The following is a 23293-nucleotide window of genomic DNA, read 5'->3' as shown; positions in this document are numbered from 1 at the left end:
TTTGGGTGGTGTTCATCTTGGAGGATCGTCACACACACGACGTCCAAGGCGAGACGAGGAATACGGCAGAAGATCTCGAGGTCATTAGCTTACAAAGAGAAGACATAACTAGTAATTTTCTTCCGCATCATACTAGTTATTTTATTTGTAAGAATTCTAAATACAAGAGGCAATTAGATCCAGTTTATCGAATTTATTTTTCGAGTTTGTGTTTTCTTCTTTTTCGAATTTGTGATTCGATTGTTCTTTTTGGTTAACCTAGAGTTATTTAAGGAAATAAATATTAGCTTTCCTTAAAAGGCTTTGCCTAGGCGGTGGTGGTTGCTCCCATATCCAAGAAGGCCATGTGCCTCGCCATGTAGCCCTGGAAGCCAATTTTGAAAATTAATATTTATGGAATTAATAACTTTGGTAGATTTGAATCAATAGTGTTAAGTTCCATTTGCGATTCAAATCTAAACCATTAAGAACAGATAAGTTAAATTTGGAATCAATGATGTTAAGTTCCGTCTGCGATTCCTAATTCCTAATTTAAGGAAAGGTTCGATACTTGTACAAATATTTTTGTACAGTGGAACCGATACGTTTTCCTAGGACTGACCAACATCGGGCACTCGTACCGAGACGTAGGTCCAGCCAATCAGCGCACTCCATATCTGCGACGAGATGAATTTTTCCTTGCGGGCGTCCGGATCCCTTCTGAGCGCCCAGACCACCTCCAGGCTCCCGGACCACCATTTTCATGCAGGAAAATGTTAGTCCAAGGTAAAAATAAAAGTTATACTACCCTGCAAAATAAAAGTTAGCACAAATATAATAAAATAGAATAGTAATTAGATTCCGTCTCCTCGAGACCGGAATCTAGTCACGTTCTCAATTTAGATTTCTGAAATGGATCTAAGTTGGATCGATGCCTAAGTTTTCTAACCGGGAACGCATCCTCACAAGTCACTCCTTTCCAGTGACTTACCTTAACTTTCCTGTCAGACGTCCGGTCAGCCCATCGACCCATCTGGACTTCGTGTCGGCTATCAAGTCAACCCGTTGACCTAGCTGGACTTCGTGCCAGACATTCGGTCAACCCGTCGACCAGTCTAGACTTTGTGTCAGCTATCCGGTCGGCCCGTCGATCTAGCTGGGTTTCGTGCTAGCTATCCGATCGACCCGTCGACCTAGCTGGGCTTCGTGCTAGCTATCCGATCGACCCGTCGACCTAGCTGGGCTTCGTGCCAGCTATCCGGTCGGCCTGTCGACCTAGCTGGGCTTCTCCTGCACACTTCGTCAAAGTGTTAGATCACAATGAAACTAACTTAACCTACTTTTTCATTTATTGAAACCTGAGTTAGACCGTCAGTGCTAACCGCATCAACAATTCCTACATCAACACTCCTGCCATCTCACTGGTCGCCCATCCACTCAATTTCTGGATGAAATTGTTGGAGTGTATACTGAAAGCCTAAGCTTTGTAAACATTCATTATGAATAAAGAATCACATTTGGTCAAATTGTCTACATTTAGTTGTAGTTGTTCAATTAATTTATATTGTAGATAACATAGTATGTGGTGTCACATACAGAAGATAATGTTATCAGTACCTTATAAATTATAAACAGTAGCTCACGACCAAAATGGAAAGGAACAAACCATTAGAAGGTCGTAGTGTAATTAGGTATTAGTTTAGCTTGACTATATAATTACACTAGTACACTCAGAGTGTATTGAGTAGGACCATTTGAGGTCGTTTCTTTTATACTAACTTTATAGAGGAACAAAAACCTCAGTTATTATGGAAGTGTGTGCTCTTAATCTTAATATAATAACAAGCACATATATTTGATATTTATTTCTTTAATTTATCAATGGGTGAGATTTAGTTCGATGAATCAATAAACCCGATAAGTTGGGAAATGGTATCACTTATAGTGTGTGTTGTTGATTATAGAAGGAAACTGTGTCTTAGAGATACTAGGTTGATAATGTCCTCAAGAGGAGCTCATAATGATTGTTATGTTAAACCCTGCAGGTGGACTTAGTCCGACATGACAATAAGGTTGAGTGGTACTACTCTTGGACTTAGATATTAATTAAATGAGTTGTCAGTAACTCACTTAATTAGTGGACATTCGATATCTTAAACACAGGGAGACTAACACACTTATAATAAGAAGGAGCCCAAAAATGTAATTTGGGATTGGTGCGGTAGTTCAATAATAGTTCTCTAGTGGAATGAATTATTATTGATAAAATTAAGTTGTGTGTTCGGGGCGAACACGGGATGCTTAATTTTATCGAGAGACCAAAATCAATTCCTCCTCTCGGTCCCTATCGTAGCCTCTTATTTATAGAGTTCTATACTGTAATGACCCGCCTTCTACCACTAGGCTGTAAGGCTGATCGTCACATTATGCTGTGCTAAACTATTCCCTGACCATTCAGTAAGTCTAGATGCGGAAGCTGTACTAATTAAAATTTTACTAAAACACTGACATTTCTTGGTTCTATACATGCTAAGGAAGGTAACTAACTACTCATAACATGTCTTACCTTCCCCATGGCCAAGGAACTGGACTTAGACACTTCCATGCTGATACCAGACCTCCCAATCGATCCACGGATCGATTGGAATAGTCGGATCGATCCAGTGATCGATCCAGCCGGCAACTGTATGCGGGACATAAGTTGGATCGATCCAGTGATCGATCCAGCATGCTACTGTGGCCGGGACGATAATTTGGATCGATCGGCTGATCGATCCAGGTTGATCGATCGATCCAGTGATCGATCCCAGGGCTCTCTGTTCGCGACTGAAATGGCTGGATCGATCGGCTGATCGATCCAAAGGCCTACTGTTCGCGGAGCAGATTGCCCAATCGATCAGCTGATCGATTGGAAACCCTCGAATCGATCAGCTGATCGATTCGAGTTACTGATTTTGATTTCAGCACTGTTTCGTGCCTCAACCACATTACAAGTACTAAAATGACTAAGAAACACTCTAATGACAACAACTAACATTCTAACAACATAAAAGAGGTGTTCTAAGCATAATAAAGTGCATGGTTAACTAATTCGTAATGAATAACATACTAAAGTGCAAGATGATAAAAAGAAACACTGAAAAGTTCTAATGTTTGAAATAAAGCTTGCTAAGGTTCCCTAAGATCTTCTTCCAGATTCCATCCACACACATCCTTATCAGTGCATTGACCTCCAGCCTCCGCTAGTCCATCTTTCCTTTACCTTTATCTGCAGTATAAGGAAAAATAGAATCTGTAAGCTTAAAGCTTAGTAAGAAACCATCTACCTCACAAAATCATGCATTCGATGCAGTATGCTTTTAAATCATGCTATTTGAAAATATGCACTGAACTTACTAAGACATGGTAAACTGAAATCATAAGGCATAACATATAAGCATGGCATAAGCACTGAATCATGGCAAAGCAACCAAATGAACACTGAACTGAATATAGTCTAAACTAACTGAAACTGAATCTGTAACTGGAAACAAACTCAACTAGCATAACTGATTTTGAGTTTTGAAATCTAATACATAATAAGTGAAAATACTAAACATGCTGTTGGGCCCGGTAACTGTACTTGCTATGCGCGCATCCCTACTAGACCCGGGGTTGCAAGTCCCGAATTTAGCAGGGTTGTCTAGGCTATCTGAACCTAGGGATGACTGTGGGAGTCCAACCCAATGGATATCTAATCCAGTACAGTGCCACTGAAAATAAAATACTGATATCTATAGCTAACTGATATAACATGCTGTTTCTAGGTTATCTGAACCTAGAGCTAGGTTATCTGAACCTAGAGGCGACTGTGGGAGCCCACCCATTGGACCGTAGTCCCATAAAACCGAACTAAACTAATGTGCTGGTTTAAATGCCTCTAATGCATTTAATTGAGCTATTAAACATAACTGAGGTGGTATTTAGCTACACTAACATTTTACCGAACACTTGGTGTGCTCCAACTCTTTCCTCTAATAGGGAGATCACCTCTAGGCACCCGACAACGTCTAGAATCTCCAACTAAAGGAGAACAACATGTCCGGCCCGTCTAGAGGTGTTCAACTAGATCCCTAAATCCTCGAGGAGGGTTTAACATACCCTATGTGCCGGAAAAACCTGCATATAGCTAAAACTAATGCATAGGAAACCAACCGGAGCTATTATACTGCAGGTGAGGGGTTTCTTACCTCTGGATCGTAATTTCTTACGATTCTATTCGCTAGAGTTCCGGTGGAGGTGATCCTCTCGACGATCCGATCACGTCTTCGCGTTCCTCTCGCGGAGAAGAACCTCTTTCGTGTTGGAGTCGTCGCCGGAAGGTGAACCGATGGACCTTGGGCTTGATGTGCCGTGCGTGAGGAAGAGGAGAAGAAGAGGGCGCCGGTGTGAGGGTTTGAGAGGGGAAGGTGCCGAACCAAAATAAAAATAACCCAACTTCAACTTAAGTTTATTATTTATATTAAGTGGTTTAATGAACCCAACTCTAATATAAATATATTTGGTTCTCCTTTCTTTCAGCACGGCCCTGCTGGGTTCACCGGTTACTAAACTTATCCGTAAACCATAGGTCTCGGGTTCGATTCCCGCCTAAGCTATTTTACGGTTCTAATTATTTTTGCTACTTCCGCTACTCGGAAAATTCCGGAAAAATATCTAAAAATTCCAGAAAAATCATACTGTATTTCTAAAACAGTTTTGAGAATTTTCGGGCTTTACATATACCCACCTATACCCACCTTCTATACCCACCCAATAGGGGCCGGCCAAGCTAGCTTGGGAACAAGCTAGGGCCGGCCTAGGTATGAATTTGGGTGGCCGGCCCTAGCTTGAACCCAAGCTAGTGGGGGCCGGCCAAATTAAATTAAAAAGAAATTTTAATTTTAATTTTTATTATGTGAAAGAAATAATTTATTAAAGAGAATTTAAATTAAAATATCTCTCTTATAAAAGATCTACAAAAGATTAAAGAAAGAGATTAGATCTCTTTCCTTATTTGTAAATTGGTGAGATATTTTATTTTCTCTTTAAAATTATTCACATGTTAATAAAATTAAAATTATAGAAATTTCCTTTTATTAACCATGAAGATATTTTTAAAGAGAAATTTTATTTTTTTAAAATTTCCGGAAACAAATTAGGAAGTTTTAATTTGTTGATTGAAACTCTCCTAATTTGCTCTTTTGATTGTGGCCGGCCATCACAAGTTGATTGGGAAATTTTATTTTATTTTTCTCAATTAATTCATGTCAAGGAAAATTAAGGAAATTTTATTGTAATTAAATTTCCTAATTTGCCTAGGTCAAGGAATATAAAAGAAGGGGTGAGGGTGCCTTCATGAGACACAACATCTATTATTTCTCTCCCTCTTTTGTTCCTTGGTGTGGTCGGCCATCCTCTCCTCTTTCTTCCTCTTGTGGTGGCCGAATCTCCCTCTTCCATTGGAGCTCTTGTGGTGACCGGATACTACTCGTAGGAGGAGAAGAAGAAGGAGAGAAAGCTAGCATCTCTTGGAACTTGGTTAGTGTTTTGATTTTCTTCCTTGGTGAAGCTTCCTCTTTGTTGGCCGAACCTAGATAGGAGGAGAAGAAGGTGGTTGGTGGTTTCTCATCTCGGAAGATCGTTGCCCACACAACGTCCGAGGTTAAAAGAGGAATATGGTAGAAGATCAAGAGGTTTTTCTACAAGGTATAACTAGTAATTTTTATTTCCGCATCATGCTAGTTATTTATGGAAATAATACCAAATACAAGAGGCTTACGTTCTAGAATTTCGAATATGTTTTTCGATATTGTGTTCTTTTGTTTTTTCTTTTCCTTGTGATTTGATTGTTCTCTTTGGTTAACCTAAAGTTATTTTAGGAAATTAAATATTAGCTTTCTATAAAAGGTTTTGTCTAGTCGGTGGTGGTTGCTCCCATATCCAAGAAGGCCATGTGCCTCGCCACGTCAGTATTGGGAACCAATTATGGAAATTAATATTTAATGGAATTAATAACTTAAGGAGACTTGTGTTAAGTTCCGCAGGAGATCCAAGTCAAAACCTAAAAGAACAAATAGATTAAGTTTTGGATTAAACGTGTTAAGTTCCGCAGGCGATCCAAAATTTAATTTAAAAGAACACATGGTAGCTAGGAAAAGGTTCAGACCTTTGTACAAAATTTTTGTACAGTGGAACCTATAGGTTTTCCGAGTAGCAACCAACAGAAATCTAATTTGACGTTGTCTATGGGAATATTCACCCATTTCGGAATGTAAGGATGGGCACAGCTGACAAAATCAATATTGTTATGACATGGGAGGAATATGAGCTTTTTATAAATGGCAAGGTACAAGCACTGTCTCAAGAACAATTCCCGAATTCTCACCCGCGTCAGGCACCTGCAACCTCGGTAGAGGAGTATCCAAGGTCAGAGAGAAAAACCAAGCAAAAACAATCGTTTGAGTTTCCCCGAGCATTTTTTTGAACGCCCGCTGAGGGTTGCCCTAAAATCAAAGGGCCACAAGCCTCCTCAACTGATAATTCACCCCATAGGGACTTGAGGTGAGATAAAGCTCAGGCCGCTCGGGAACCACCTAACAAACCAGTGTTTCTTTCTCTCAAGAGGTACTAGATGAAAAACTGCCTAAGCATTTCTGACCTCTATCGGTTGGAGAGTATGAATGTAACACCGATCCTGAGGATCACCTTCGAAGATTTGAGAATGCCACTCTACTACACTAGTATAATGATGCAATAAAAATGTTGACTGTTCTTGACCACTCTATCAGGTTCGGCGCAAAGATAGTTCAACTGACTGCCGATTGGATTTATTACTTGCTTTAAGGAAGTTAGAAAAGCCTTCCTACACCACTTTACCAGCAGCAGAAGGTATCAAAAATACCAATTTGAGTCTATTCACCCTCAAGCAATGGACCAAGGAATCCCTTCGAGCATACATCAAGTGATTCAACCAAGTGACGCTAGATGTTCCATCACTCACTTTCAAAAGATCAATAAGTGTCTTCTCTCAAGACCTTTTAGAAGGAGAATTCTTCTGACTTCTCATCAGAAAGTCAGCAAAGGACTTTAATGACATGCTGGGGCAGGCAGTCAAATATATTAATGTAGAGGAAGCTCAAGTCGTTTAGAAGAAAGATGTGACTACCCTAACTCTGACCGGCCAAACCGATCAGGGACCACCACTACCTCTAGTACACTCTAGAGACTCTCAACCAAATATTCTACTTGTATGAGAAGCAAGAGTGGTACCACACGTCAAGGCCATTTAGACCTCTTTTTCCGAACCCCTCTAGTGGGTATCTCAATATTGCACTTGCCATCAATCCCATCATTATTCTAACAGTGAATACCATAAATATGCCAATATGCTCCGTCGAATGGCAGAGTCAGGAGAAGCGAATAAAAAATCACCCTCTCTCTCCTCCCGAGGATCCCCTTCGGGAACATAGTAAGAAGAGCTGACGCTCAAACTAAGCACCGATCGACAGCTCACAATTGTTGGTACAATTAGCCTCAAGAGTTTTGATGTTTGACAATATATTCTAGTGAGTTTGACCAAGGATTTATCCAAATAAGACTTAATATTTAGAAGAGAGAAATCTAGTCAGGACTAAATGACTAGCAAAAGTCCTAACTTGGTAAGGCAAGGGTAAGCTCTAGTGAGTAAAACTAGATAGTGGAAATCCTAGGGGGAGGCAACCTTAGGTGATGAAAGTCTTAGTGAGTGAAACTATGCCCTAGTGAGTGAAGCTAGGTGGTGAAAATCTTAAGAGGAGGTAACCTTAGGTGGTGGAAGTCCTAATGAGTGAAGTTATACCCTAGTGAGTGAAGTTAGGTGGTGAAAATCCTAGGTGAAGGTAACCTAGCAGTAGAAATCATAGTGAGTGAAGCTACATAGTGGAAATTCTAGGGGAGGTAACCCTAGGTAATGGTAAAGTCTTGGATATAGTCCAAGCATGAAACCTAGTAGGTCGGGTAGACTTACAGGAGTGCAGCTTGATCTTAAGGGATTGACCCTTAGGTGGTAAACTTAGAGAGGGACATCTAAGCAAAAGGTAAGCCTAGTAGATTGAGTAGACTTACAGGAGTGCGGCTTGATCCTAAGGGATTGACCCTTAGGTGGTAAACTTGGAGGAGGGACCTCTAAGCAAAAGGTAAACCTAGTAGGTCAAGTAGACTTACAAGATTAAGGCTAAGGTTCCTTGTTTGTGTATGTTTGATTGTTTTGTATGAACCTAGATCTGAAAGCAAAACAAAGAGAAGACAAACACAAATGGATGAACCAGACTTGACTTGGGTCGAACCAGACCCAAACTGGTTCAATAGACTGAACTAGTGGTTTGGTAGACCGATTGGGCTTGGTCCAAATTATTGAGTTGTGAAATGTTGATATGGAAGATGATGTGGTAAAAGATCTGGTTTAGTTTTATGATTTGGATGAGGATAAGGATAAGGATAAACCAGATGAAGTGGATAGAAATAAGACTTGATCCATATATTGCTTTACTCAGATATGCTTCATCTAGATAAGAGTTGATCCAAATAAGGATATGATCTAACTCTATAAAATGAGATGAAAGCTCTACATTCAATATATCATTTCTTCTACTACTCATATTCCGTGTGCTCAAAAGGAAGGCTACGACGTGAAGCTTTGCTACTGAGGAAGCTCTAGGAAGGGTATGCTACACTCAAGACTTCTAGATCGGCTCAGCAAAGATTTTGTTTGTATTTCTTTTATTACAAGATGTATTTACTTTATCATTCTTTTATGCTTATATTTGAAAAACTGTAAGACTAGTTTCTCCACCTCCGGAAAGTTTTTTGAAAGGAGACCACTAGTGGACTCGCACTTGAGTGCGTAGACATTGGATGTGCTGACCCTGGGGGTTGGGAACTAAGTAAATCCCATAAGTATTATTTTTTCCATACTTTATTTTATATTCCGTTGCTACTAATGACTTTGATAGAAAGAACATACAAAATTGAAAAGAAAGTGACAAGTCAAGATTCACGCCCCCCGCCCCCTTCTCGACCACACTGATCTTACAACAATTGGTAGTGTCGATCGACATATTTCAACCGACTCAATTTCAATCAGCTTCCTTCACTCGGCTAGTAAGTTTGGAAACTTTACCTTTACAAGTTCAATTCAAAATATATCCCTATATTTTAGCACAGCCGAAAGTCTAAGCTCAGATCCATTCGAGTAATACACCGTGTCATCCAACTCCAAGGCATTTAGGTCATACACCATGCCTCTCAGCTCCCAGACATTCGGGTAATACACCGTATTTCCCATCTCCAAGGCATTCGGGTCATACACTGTGCCTCCTAGCTACCATGCATTCGGATCACATATCGAGCCTCCCAGCTTCAAGGCATTCGAGTCATACACTATGCCTCCAATGTCATGCTCCCACTCTTCAGGGCATTTGGGCCATACATCGTGCCTCTAATGTCATGTCTCGCCTCTCCAAGGCATTCGGGTCATACACTGAGCCTCCAATCTTTGAGGTTTAGTTCTAGACTCTCGCACCGCCTAGTCGAGTTATAAGCGAACATGCCCTTGAGCCTATGCCCCAAATTCTCGTATCGCCCGACCAAGTTATAAGCGAACGTGCCCTCGTGCCTATATCCCAAACTCTCATGTCTCTCAGCCAAGTTATAAGCGAGCATGCCCTCATGCTTGTCCCAGGCTCTCGTGTCACTTGGTCAAGTTATAAGCGAGTATGCCCTTGCGTCTGTCCCTAACTCTCGTGTCGTTTGACCAAGTTATAACTGAGCATACACTCACGCCTATGTCTTAGACTCTTGTGCCGCCCGGTCGAGTTATAAGTGAGCTTGGTCTCACGCCTATGTCCCAGATTGTCGTACCGTTCAACTGAGTTATAAACGAGCATGCCCTCGCGTTTATACCAGACTCTCAAGCCATTCAGCTGAGTTATAAGCGAGTATGCTCTCGCGCCACCCGACCGAGTTATAAGTGATCTTGTCCTCATGCCTATATCTCATACTCTCGCCCCAGTTGCGAGTTATAAGCGTGCATGACTCACGTGAATTATTCACTTGGCAATGACTCACGTGAATTATTCACTTGGGCATGACTCCCAGCATCAATCCATTTGGGCATGGCTCCCAGCATTTTCACTTGGGTAGGACTCCTAGCACCCATTTACTTGAGTATGGTTCCCACCTAACCAGTACCCTTCGCTACCCGCTCGGTATTCATCACATATCGTTGCATGCTCGACATTCCGTACCTATCGTTGCTCTCTCGACATTCACATATCGCCACCCACTCGACACCCCTCACAAATCGTTGCTCGCTCGACAGACATAGATCACCCTCGCTTGACATTCTCTATTTCCGTCATTCGCTCGACATCATTTTAACTACTCGGTCGGCACTGTTGCTGCCGCTCACTCGGTCTCACCACATCTACTCGCTCAATGTTATGTGACAAGCCCAACGGTCTAACTTTGTGGTCGGGAGCAATCTAGCCTTTGTGATAGGTTGTCTAGTCAGTCGTACTCACGCCTCCTTCGATTAGACTTGAATGAGAGGTTTATGATACGACGTGTTGTGAGTGGTCCCAAGGGTAATCTGGGGTCAAGATGATGTGGCTGTCAAAGTCAAGGTGATGTAGTAGTCAACATTAGGGTGTGCATATTCGAATGAACATAAGCCTAGCTATGAGACATAGCTCTCTACTCCTTGTGAGTAGGGCTTCCATGAACAGGACTCAGATCCTCACTTCTCATGAACAGGACCTATAGGACTTAGATCCTATAGGACTCAGATCCTCACTTCTCATGAACAGGACTTCCTGTATAAACCCGGGCGACTATAGATCTGGTCAGACCTACAAGATTCAACCCCCCATAATGCACACATGCATGATTCTCAGCTTAAACCTGATAGGCTCTAGGTCAATCAGACTCTCTCTAAGAGACAACGTTGTCAACGAATCACAACAATCTATCAGAGAATATTCCATTACTGACATATACACACAATGGAACCTTCCTTTGCTTAGAGGAAGGTTGTCATACATCCTCCACTACCAGACATATTCTGACACCTAACATTATATGATGCTTCATTATTGTAGAGATTATGAGAGGTGGTATAAAAAGGGATCCTCTCCGTTGGTTAGGGAGAGGCATGCATACCCATACATCCATATTTACTGTTCTACTATTCATTTTCTTTTTCATTTTCGCTTGGCAACTACTTTGACTTGAGTGTCGGGGTGTCTACGCTAGGGACCCCCTCTCTTGTTCTCACTCTAACATTCTCGTTGGCTATGTCTGTGGTGTGCGTAGGTCCGCAACTTCCAGCTCAAGGTTCGTAGCTCCTAATTCGAAGTCTTTCCTCCGTCAATACTATACTCCTACCATCTCACCGGCTCCCTATCCATTCAGCTTTTGAACGAGATCATCTACTGCTTGGAGAACCAAAAGGGAAACAAGCCTTTCTTAGTTGCTCATGTGACACAAGGAGGGTTGTGGCCGGACGATGTGGGCTAACTCTTACCGAGGCGACACACAAGAACTATAAGCATGGAAAAGTCTTCAATTTGTACTCTTTGCAAGGCTCTAAATGAGGATAACAGTATTGAAGAATCATTGTCTCTCTCTCTCTCGTTAGAAATTTAAGGAAAATTATAATTTTATTAGGATACAACTTAAGAATTAGGATCTCGTGCATTGAAAGCATTGATGATTTTTGAATTGTAACAAGAGTATTAAGTGATCGTAAGTATGATCAAATATACTTATGTATAAATTACATTTGTTATAAGAAAAGCTTTGTTTCAACTTCCTTTACTCAACAAAGTAGTGTCTACCACTAAAGTTGATTCCAATGGCGGTCTTTTTGTACGGTGACATAATGGCAATTCATCGTTCATAAGACCACAACACTACTCTCGTCCGATGTTCAATCCCCTGCGATCCAGGAACAAACAGGTCACATGCATCCTTCAATACTCGCGGCGCAACCATAATAACAGCAGTGACAACAAAAATCCAATCTATCGTACCTCCTTAAACTATGTCTCAAGCTGTGGACATCAACCTTCCACATGGGAAGTTGGCACCTGAAGTGTTCCCAGCCACCAATCTGATGATCTACGATGCGCTTTTCTTAATTTATACACATAAATGGAGTTGTACCCCACGTTTAGGTAACCTTATCTAATATATCTCGAGCACAAGGGAGGGCCCCCTCCTTCCATGACCCAGAAAGAGAATGCTGCTTCCTTGTTGTGGCATTGGAGAGACCGCAACAGCTCAATCTGTCCTTTCTTCCCTCATCATCTACCTTGCATGCGTTTAAAAAAAAAAAAAAAAAAATCTTAGCAACTTGCTTCCATTTGTATGGCCGTGATGTGGTTTTCAGGTAGGTTCTTGCATTGTGGTAGATAGAATACGAAGAAGGCATGTTAAATCTTGGAAAGTTACAGTCTGTAGAGTTTTTTATATTTTTGTTGCATCCATTGGATTTTTCCTGCCTGTAGGCGAAGAGAGTGTAGATCTGGTTAGACTTTTGGAAGACACAAACCATGTATCTCATTTGCAGCTAAACTTGAATAGAGTGACTCCAGAGTAATCAATAAAAAAGAAAAAGAGATCGTTTTGAAAATTATCAAGACAGGTTGTACTAACAGCTACAGCAATTAAAATAAGTGCTTATCGAGTGAATTTTGTAAGAATATTTATAAGAGCAGAGATAGGATACTACTTCAAGTGAACTCCTGCTCGAGAAAGAAGTAGGAGCTTAAATTTCAAAATGAATACTATAAAATAGGAACTGAAGTGGCATAGTCTTCTTAACACAAGCTTATCGGATCGCCATAACTGGGAGAGTGAGGCCAGGAAAATTATTGATATAGTAAACGTGAATATCTTAAATGCATATAAGTCGGTCTTGATTCTCCATCAGCTTTATGAATTATTGCATGAAATTCTCTTGGGCAAAAGACTGACACAATTGAATGTCTTGAAAGTCGACAACTTGCTGTTCGACGATTAATTCGACCCTGCCCCTGAGGGCACCGCCCTCGCTCCTCACAAGGGGGTGGACCATGAGCTAGCATAAATCATCTCGAAACAGAATGTTTGAATGGGAATTCAATACATTTGAATGAAATTGGGATGAAGATACAGAGGTGACTGTGACCAACTGTATTGTACCAACTTCATCTGTTAAAAGAAAAATGCATGAAATTAAAAAAAGGGAAAATTATCAAACCTCCCAAAATGTCAAGTTTTCACTGGTCTTACGCCATAATATCAAAATTTAATCAACCAATTATTTTATTATATAGTAAGCAAGCCTTTATAAGAAAAAACAAAATTGCAACTAAAACAGGGTCTACGGTATTAGTTTGCAAAATTGCCCCAAACAAAGGACTATGTAGGATAAAAATTGTCTAAATGAGAGAAACATCAAGGTGATTGTCAAAAGATCATTTAACAGTCATGATCTTGATCACCGATGCAACTCCAACACGGTGAAGAGCCACAATGGATTCTCCAGATTTGCATAACCCTGTAGCTTTAGCATTGTCAAGAGCAAATTCAATCGCTTCATCAGTGGACTCACTGTCCGAAGACTTTGCAGATGCACAGCTCAACACTGGGATCAATCCTCTAAATATAAGGCTGTGCCTTGCAGGAGCTTCATCACTGCAGAACCACTCGAAGGAGTCTGTCCTCAATTCTGGAACCACTACAGACAGAATTGGCATCGCAGGCCTGTATTTTGCTACTAGTTTTGCTGTGCTTCCACCTCTGGTCAGGACCAAAATGAGCGATGCCTTAGCAGAGTTGGCAGTTCTAACAGCTGATGATGCAAGACTCTCCAACGGGCTCATAGGCATTGGTGCGGCAGCCATAATTTCTTTAAAAACAGCACCATAGTCCAAATAAGATTCTGCTTCCAAGCAAATCTTAGCCATGGTTTGAACCGCTACCTCTGGATAAGCACCTGCAGCTGTTTCACCACTCAGCATCACACAGTCGGTGCCATCTAGAACAGCATTAGCGACATCAGTTGCTTCTGCTCGAGTTGGTCGTGGTGATTTGGTCATAGACTCCAACATCTGAGTCGCAGTTACAACAGGTTTTCCTTGTATATTGCACTTGAAAATCATCACCTTCTGAGCATAGAATATTTTTTCAATAGGAATTTCCATACCCAGATCACCACGTGCAACCATGAAAGCATCTGAATTTGCAAGAATGTCGTCAAAGTTGGCCACCCCTTCTTGATTCTCAACCTGAGTGTAAATCAGTGATTAAGAGCCTTTATGATCAGAACAGAAAAAAGCAGGAAGTTAAGAAACATTAACAGACCTTGGACATTAGCATAATTGACTTGGCATGTTCACCAAGAACTTTTCTGACCTCTACAAGATCAGAACCTTTCCGTACAAAAGACAGAGCAATCATATCAATTTTGTTTGGAACACCCCATTTGAGGATATCTTCCTTATCCTTCTCAGTCAGAGTAGGAAGATCAACCACAACTCCTGGAAGATTAACATTTTTCCTCTCACCGAGGATTGCAGAGTTCTCACAGCGGCAGCAAACAAGTCCTGCATCCTTATCACAAGAAAGTACTGTAAGAGTGATAGTTCCATCAGCACACAAAATAACACTGTTTGGCTTCAAATCCACTGCTAGCTTTTTGTAGCTCATAGATATCATGTTCTCATCTCCCTTTATGCTGTAATCTGTAGTTATAGTGATTTCTTTTCCCTGTGTTAGATGGATAGGCTTGCCATCTTTCAAAAATCCAGTTCGTATCTCTGGACCCTGTTCATTGTCATGGAAATTGTAACAAAAACACCACTAATGACATTTGCATATCAAATTAACTTCACAGATAAACAACTATGCCCACTATCAGTAGAAAAATCCATTCAAAACTTCCTGTTTTATTCTGTTGTGTTAATAAAATCAACCTATTAAGTTAGTTTTGTTCTATTTTCCTGTTGTCTTTTTCTTTATTTATTTAACATCAATCAATAGTACAGCATCCAAACCTATCTGATCCGGGATTATAGACAGTCTAAATTTTAGCTTGTAGAAATGAGAAGACAGTAAGAACAAAGGCATACAAACATGTTTTCTTGCATATCAAATTAACTTCACCGCGTAGTAAACAAGTATGCCCATGTATCTAAGAAAACTCCTTTTCCAAATTTCACATTTTCCTTCTATTGCCATATTAATCAAATCAATCTATTAAGTTAGTGTTGCTATTTTTTCCTGTTGTTGTCATTCCTGTCTAAAGTGCAAATCATCTAACGCAGGAAATTGGCAGTTCAATTTTTATACCAGAGGTAAGAAATGACAGCATATGCACAATCAAGTGAGATGTGCGTTTAACATTGATTAAAATGCATCTAGAAAATCAATACAACCTTTCGTAAAAGAAATCATCTTCCTTCCATCTATGTGAAAAGTGCACAACTTGAGGTAGAAAGCTCTAATCAACCTAGGCAAGCTAATAAAAGGTATTATATTTTATGTTAAAACGATATATAAAATCAATCAAAAGAATGAAACAGTAATAGTGTTGACCATCTTTAGACCAAGTATCTAGATTCCTAAATTTATCTGTATAGTGAATAAATATCCAACAGATACAATTAGGTTATCTCACTGATAGGTACTCTTTTGGGTTTGACACATACATTTTCTAACAAGATACCTTATTGGTGTCCAAAGTCAAAACAAATTGTCAGTATCTATTCACAATCTTACTTCTTTACAACAAAAGATGAACAAATGTGAGCCCAAGTATTTTGAAGTCAAATACCTCATATCTTATCCATATGCCATGTTTGTGCGATCTTATCCCTCCATTGAATTTATCTAGGTGTGTTTTGATTTGAGTATTTGTCATCTAACACGATAATTTTCCTTTTGAGCATCAGATAGCTCAAGATTATACCAACAGTATTCCGTCAACACCAAGTCTTATCTAAGTTTATATGATATGGTTCATCCAAAAATTGTATTTGTTTTTTAAGCTTTCAAACGCAAACAGTACAAATGATCACCAAATTGTGAAATAACAAGCAAGAGTAAGTCACTGGATAATCGAGAGTTAGACAACGACGAAACATAAGAAATCAGAGTGAAAATCACATAAAAAGACCAAAGGAACTTTACAGTATTACTCAGTAAACAACGACAAAGGTTTAAAAACATTAGATCAATTCATCTCAGTCATACCGTAATCACAAAACGACAAAAAAAAGGAATTTGAAAAAAAAAAAGCAGTCTATAGTGAAAAAAGGGGAGACGCGACGATTCGTTGAAGAGAAGAACATAACCGGTGGCAAGAAGAGACCTTTGTGTCGAGCATGACGGCGCAGAGGATTCCCGTATTCTCCATTGCGGTGCGGACATTGTTTAGAGTTTCTTGGTGGTACTCGTGGGATCCGTGAGAGAAGTTGAACCTGGCTACATTCATCCCCGCCATCAAGAGCTTCTCGACCATCTCCACGGACCTCGAGGCCGGGCCCAGGGTGCACACAATCTTGGTCTTCGGTCTCCTCTGCGCTTCCGTCATTTCCGAAGAAGATCCCGAGATCGGAAACTACGACGGACGAGGAGGAGGAGGAGGAGGAGGAGGAGCAAAGGGATCGGATCGGAAGAGATAAAGGAGGAGGGATCGGCACGGAAATGGCGAGCGAAGGAGAAGGCGACGATGGGGAAGGAACCAAGAAAACGTAGCGTAAGTCGAGTGAGCATTATAATTTATAAAGGGCCCTGCGGTATGCTTCTCCGCCGGAGAAGAATTGGGTCGTACTGTTTCACCCTCGTTGGTCCAGCCCGAGTTTATGGGGAAGGAGAACTACCCACTTGATTTGTGCCCAGACGATACCTTCTTATTATTGGCAGCGTAAAGCGACCCCTAATCGGGTTTAATTCCACTGAGAAAAAATTAAATGTTTTATTGTGGTAGATAATTGTTTTATTTGAGTTAAAAATTGTATTATTCTAGCTTCTTAAATATTTAGTATAATCGGTTTCACGGTTAGATGTAGAGGATGAACATTTTGAAGTAGCTAGGATAAAAAATCATTTAAAATAAAATTAAAATTTCCATTATAATTCATAAAATCTGCAATCTAGAAAGTTATACAAACATAGAAAATCATTCCTAAATTTCGATGAGAGGAGAAAAAACATGCACGGGATCATGGTGGTTTTATGAAGGATCGTACTTTGACATACGTGGTAACCATGTGTTTCTTGATCGAACTATAAGTGAATTAGATATGTATAAGATTTGATTTAAATTCGTATAACCACTACAAATTCAATCTTTTCGCTTAGTTTCGTACCATGTGGTCGAAATACAAAATGCAATTTAATAATCAAATTAAGTTCAAATCTCGCCGGACAAATAATACCTGTGTAATTTAAAGGATTCATTCGATAATTAATGAAAATTTTTTATATGATCTTCAAAATTAGTGCTCAAATAATTAAATAATCAAAGTCGCGTTTTTGATAAAAATTCCTCAAACAAAGTTTCACGCATATGCGACTTTTGAACGGCATCGCGGAGCAGTTGCGTTCAATCAAACGCGAAGACGAATGGATGCCGATTCAGTGATGCAGAGGCATGTGTTTCCACTTCCCACCGACCACCACCTTTTCTTTTGCAAAAGCAGGGCCATTAACATGTTAATCACGGCATAGCATAATATGTGTAGCCAAAGGATATGCTTCGACAAAGCAGACCAAATCCTTTCCCGTGAAGGTGCGTTTGCTTCAACCATGCATAATCTGATAATCAGATAATTAGGTAATCAAAATTACTAGAAATAAAATATAATTTAATATTATTCTATTCAATCCTAAATAGTAAAACAAACTTATTTATTTAAAAATTTTAATATATAATTTAACTTAATATTTTACTATATTATCTGTTTATTTCAAACACTGACTTTAAGTTTTTCAAATAGTTTGTGTCAAAAAATAGATTACCCTTTAATAAGCATGCACTCCAAAAATTACAGTAAATATCGACTGAATTTTTCATCACAATTCCGTCGATAATTTGGATTATCGACGGAATTTGTGACATCGGAAGTTATTGCGTTGGGAACAAAATTTACGGACGGAAATGATATTCAGTCGGTATTCGCCGACGAAATATAAATTTTCGTCGGTAATGTTTAACAACAGAAAACTACCTCGTCGGCAAATAGGAGACAGAAGATAATGAAATTTACCAACTGAATCATGGTTTCGTAAATTACCGACTGAATCTTGTTTTCGTCGGTAATTACCGACGAAAAATAATATTCCGCCGGTAATTTATCGATACACAACTGTATAGATTCGATATTTTACCGACGGAATCATGCTTTCCGTCGAAAATTACCGACGGAAATCATGATTCCGTCGGTAATGCCTGCTGAAATTTCAACAACACCTCTCTTGTTTAGATCTTATCCTATATACAATTTTCATATCAATAAAAATCATTACAAACGAAGACAACACAAACACAAACCACACATAAATCACAATTCCTACAACATACTCACAACATACAAACAATCAAAATATCCAAAATTCAATATAAAACACAATCATAATTGTCCAAATGTCTAAAATTCAGTACAAAACACAAGCATAAGTATCCAAATACACAACATACTCACAATCATACTATCATGCAAATACAACATATCTAAAATACTTACCATGATATATCTCCTACATATATCCAAATATAATCCTATGAAAGTCAAATACAAGGGGTTCTGATTAGAACGAATCGATACAAATGTAATATATAACTAAAAAATTATAATATATAACTAATTTTACATGTAAAAAAATACCTGGATTATATTTTAGACATATAATGATAATAACGGTGAATGTATCAATACTGACTCCTAAAAAATATAATACAATTTAAGATAAATATCTAATAATATCCAAATAGAACAAATATATTTTACTTAATGTATGATAAATTTAAAAAATCAAGTTATATTTGAACATACCTCAGAAAATCTAATCATCAGCAGAGTTTGATCGGTCTCGAGTCTCCTGTGACTTAATATCATGTTGTGACTAGGGCTGCTGTGACTGGTCCCATCTAGCAATGACTGCTCGCATCTGAGCCAATGCCTGCTCCTGAGCAGCCCACCTCTCCTCCCACCTCTAATCTATCGTAGTCATTTGAGTCTTCAATTCTTGATTTTCTTTTCTTAATGACTCTACCTCAGAAGAAGAAGAAGAAGAAGAAGAACTAACACGACCCCTAGGAGTCCTCAAGCGATCAAATGCCACCTTAGACTAGTGATATCTCAAAACGAATTAGCTAATCAATCAAACAAAAGATTATATGATATAAGGAACAACTAAAGAATAGAAGTAAAAGGGTTAAATACAAGAACTTAGTTTTGTGAAGCTTCTAGGAGTTTTGGTTTCTTTGTGATATTCATCAATGTAATACAATCTACCAATCCTTATCCTCAATTGTAATGTATTTGTAAGAAGTCACCGATTATTTCCTGCAGAGAAACACCAGTCAAGGACTCTCATCTAAACCTTAAGCAATCAAATAGTTATGATCCCTATGAAGTCCGTTAGAAGGGCAACCCTGTCACGACGCCCCTCGGGTATACAACATAGAAACGCTTCACTAATCAATTCACATTAAGATATAGAATTCGTCATATTAATCCATCCTACTTCTTTGTAGGTTCTTGCTTCACCCCTCAAGGTGATCCCCTAAATGTCCGTTAGCGGGGCAGCCCTGTCACGACGACCCTCGAGTATACAATTTAGAGAATTTCTCTACAAGATTCCACAAGAAATACAAACAACCAATCAAGAATAGTAATTAGGTACAAAACACAACAATCCATACAAGATTGAATTGATACAAAACATAACAACATCATTGAATCAAGAAGATGACAAATCCTTGAATCTTACATCAATTTATATCACAAATACTCTCTCCATCCTAGAACAATAAGATCTACTCCATAGAACACAAGAAAAGAACCTAAGACAAGAAGATCGTAAACATTCCGATCTCAATCAAGAAGATAGAATGGAAATGCTTATCTAAAGACGACGAGTGATCTTCGGAACCAATCCATGCTATCGGAATCGAATCTTGGACGGAAATGCCTCTTGATCGCTGGAAACTATGCCCAAGATGTGGAAGGAAGCCTCAAGAATCGCTCTCCCCAAAAGGGAGAACCTCCCCTTTTCAAAGAGGAAGAAGCCCTTTATATAGAAGAAGGTATTTGGGCGCCACACGGCCGGTGGCATGACCGTGTGAATCCACACAACCTTGCCAACTTCCTTCTCAGCCAAGGCCACACAGTTGTGTGACTCTCACACGGTCGTGTCATGCTTTGTCCTGGCCGGCTTGCACGGTCGTGCAAATCCACACGACCTAGTTCGTCTCTGGAAATGTTACACGGTCGTGTGGCACACACGACCATGTCATTCTTTGGCTTTGGAAAGGCTGCATGACCGTATAACCCTACACGCCCATGTACTGGTTGGCTCAAAAGGTGGCACGACCGTGTGGCTCTCACACAACCATGTCATTCTCCTTTGCTGCTGATGCTACACGACCCTGTCGTCTCCACACGACCCTATCGTCTCCACACGACCAAGGCCATTTTTCGTCGTGTGGCAGTCACAGCAAGTGTCGTTTCCCTTCGTTTAATCGTAGAATTGGCTACAAGCATCAATTCTTCTTCAAATTCGACTCCTGAAAATAGAAAATGCACAAGAGCATATCTCCGAACAAAGAAAAATAATTATTCTAAAAGTAAAGCAAGGAGCATGAAAGTGCATAGATAAAGCATGTATAAAATATAAGAATGTGCGTCAAAACATGCTAAACAAGTGTATAAAGTTTACGCATATCACACCCCCAGACTTAAATTTTTGCTTGTCCTCAAGCAAAATGCCGCAATCTAAATTCATGTATTCAATAATGCATCATAATCCTTAATGCACTTTCCTAAATCTATATAAAAGTTTCATTAATAAGCATAATCATAGAAATACCCCAAGTATGGCTTAAGCTTAAGTCTCTTGTGCATAGTACAAATAAATGACCCAAACCCTTCAAGTTTCACCAAAGGAACCGGAACCGTCTCGACAATTTGCCGGGCCAGTTCCGATTCAACCCGATGAACTGGGTCAATGGACAATCGGCCCGTTGACCCGGTTACGAACCTGGGTCGGGTCCGGGTCAAACCTGACCCTGGGTCAGGTCTAGCCAGACACTAGTATTCGGGTAATGGGTGACAAATCTATAGCTAAAGAAACAATGAAAAAAGTTGGCGTTCCTACTGTACTACAGTACTAGGAAGTGATGGACTTGTGTAGGTAAAAGAACTTCTAAGACATTAGTTTTGTATTTTCAATGTGATTATTACTACTTTAAATGCTTTGATCCCTAATTGTTTTTTTTTTTTTGCAATTTAGTCAACAGAAGAGGTCGTGAAGCTTGCCCATCAAATTGGTTTTCCTGTCATGATCAAGGTACTTTTTTTCTTTCCTGAGATAGAGTTAAAGTACATATTTAATACTACAAAATATGTAGTTTTACATTTGTTTAGTCATACAATCTATGATTTTAGTTTTTGTCAAATTAGTCTGATCTAGTTTCTTTGATGTCCATGTGCATTGTTTCTCAGCCCATTCTTCTTCTTAGCCTCCAAGTCCATGACTTATAAATACATATATCATGCAGATATAAATATTAATCTTTATTTTTGTAGTACCCATGTTATTGTTTGTTGATGCGTTGCTTATTGTTCTTCTATTGTTGTAGTTTGCCCGATTCATAAGTATGGCTTAAATGGTTGTGTTTTATTTTCAATTAATTGTATGAAGTAATCCGCTTGGAGTTCAAGAGCTAGCAACAATACAAATCAAGTGTTATTATGTGTTAACATGCTATTTGAGTCTTTTTGTGGTGAAGGATTTAATTTATTATAAATGATAAGGGCAAAAACAATTTATAATATCTTTCTAGCATCTCTTGGTCTAGCTTAGCTTTTGCTATGGCTTTAACTCTATTTTTTTATTTTGTAGAAAAGGGAAAAAGCATGACTTGCAAGTCTCTAAATTCTACATTCGATTATTAGTATGCAAAAAAGGGGTTTGGAGAAAACATGATTGTAGTATGCTTCTATATAAACTTAATTTTGTGGTCTCATTTTTGTGATTATAATGATTGGATACTTGTGGTCATATTTGGGATACTTATAGTAATTGTAGAAGTTTCTAAACTTAACTGAAGTGAATGTATATAAGTTGTGTAGTTAGATACCAGTTTTTGGTTGGGACGGCGGGATGTATATGTATATTGAACTAATATATATATATATATATATATATATATGTGTGTGTGTGTGTGTGTGTGTGTGTGCGACTGCAGAAAAGCCATAGCCGACGTGGCTTATTTCCTTCTTTTCCTTAGCTATTACGTGGTTTTATTTGTTTCTTTTATTTGATGTTTCTTTTATTTGACTTTTACTTGGCTTTGCTTTTTCACAGAACGTCGCGCACAACTCTCTTCGGCAAACCAAAGGGACGAAGCTAGGGCACGCCGTCCTCACCGTGAAGCTGTTCTCTCGTCCATGAAGCTTCGCGACTTTCTCTGTGCTCAGCAAACTCTCACAGCGATGATCTCTGTGCTCTGCATTCTCGCCCCGACGCTCGCCGCATCCTCTCACAACGAAGCTTTCCCTCCTTGTGCGGTGTCCTCTTCCCTCGACGGGGAAGCTTCGCAGCGAAGCTAGGGTAGCGAGGCGACGCTCTCTGTGCTCAGCAAACTCTGGGCCGCGAAGCTTCGCGACGCTCTCTGTGCTTTAGGTTCCCTCGCTGTGCAATGTCCTCTTCCCTCGACGGGGAAGCTTCGCATCGAAGCTAGGGTAGCGAGGCGACGCTCTCTGTGCTCAGTAAACTCTAGGCCACGAAGCTTCGCGACGCTCTTTGTGCTCAGCAAACTCTCACAGCGACGAAGCGAAGCTAGGGCACGAATCTTCCAGATCGAGCTCTCTTCGCCAAACCAAAGGGACGAAGAGCTAGGGCACGCCGACCTCGCCGACGCGGAGCTAGGGCACGAAGCTAGGGCGATCTTTGTCGGCAAACCTCCGATGCGAAGCTAGGGCACGAAGCTTCCAGATCGAGCTCGTCACCGCCTCGCGCATACAAGGAAACCTCTATGTAA

The 23293-nt window shown here is 39.8% G+C and overlaps 1 protein-coding gene across 1 annotated transcript; it reads right to left on the bottom strand.

Moving 5' to 3' along the window:
- Positions 1-13326: 13326 nt before the first annotated feature.
- On the bottom strand, positions 13327-16754 carry LOC122008477 (pyruvate kinase, cytosolic isozyme-like). Its single transcript, XM_042564220.1, has 3 exons — positions 16394-16754; positions 14386-14847; positions 13327-14309 (listed from the first exon to the last, which is right to left on the bottom strand). Exons 1-3 carry the CDS (start codon positions 16613-16615, stop codon positions 13497-13499), a joined length of 1497 nt encoding a protein of 498 aa, XP_042420154.1. The 5' UTR covers positions 16616-16754; the 3' UTR covers positions 13327-13496.
- Positions 16755-23293: the final 6539 nt, after the last annotated feature.

Source organism: Zingiber officinale, chromosome 8A (genome assembly GCF_018446385.1).
Source record: "Zingiber officinale cultivar Zhangliang chromosome 8A, Zo_v1.1, whole genome shotgun sequence".
NCBI lineage: Eukaryota > Viridiplantae > Streptophyta > Magnoliopsida > Zingiberales > Zingiberaceae > Zingiber > Zingiber officinale.
Note: the sequence above shows the minus strand (reverse complement) of the source record. Positions and strands in the feature narration are given on the sequence as shown.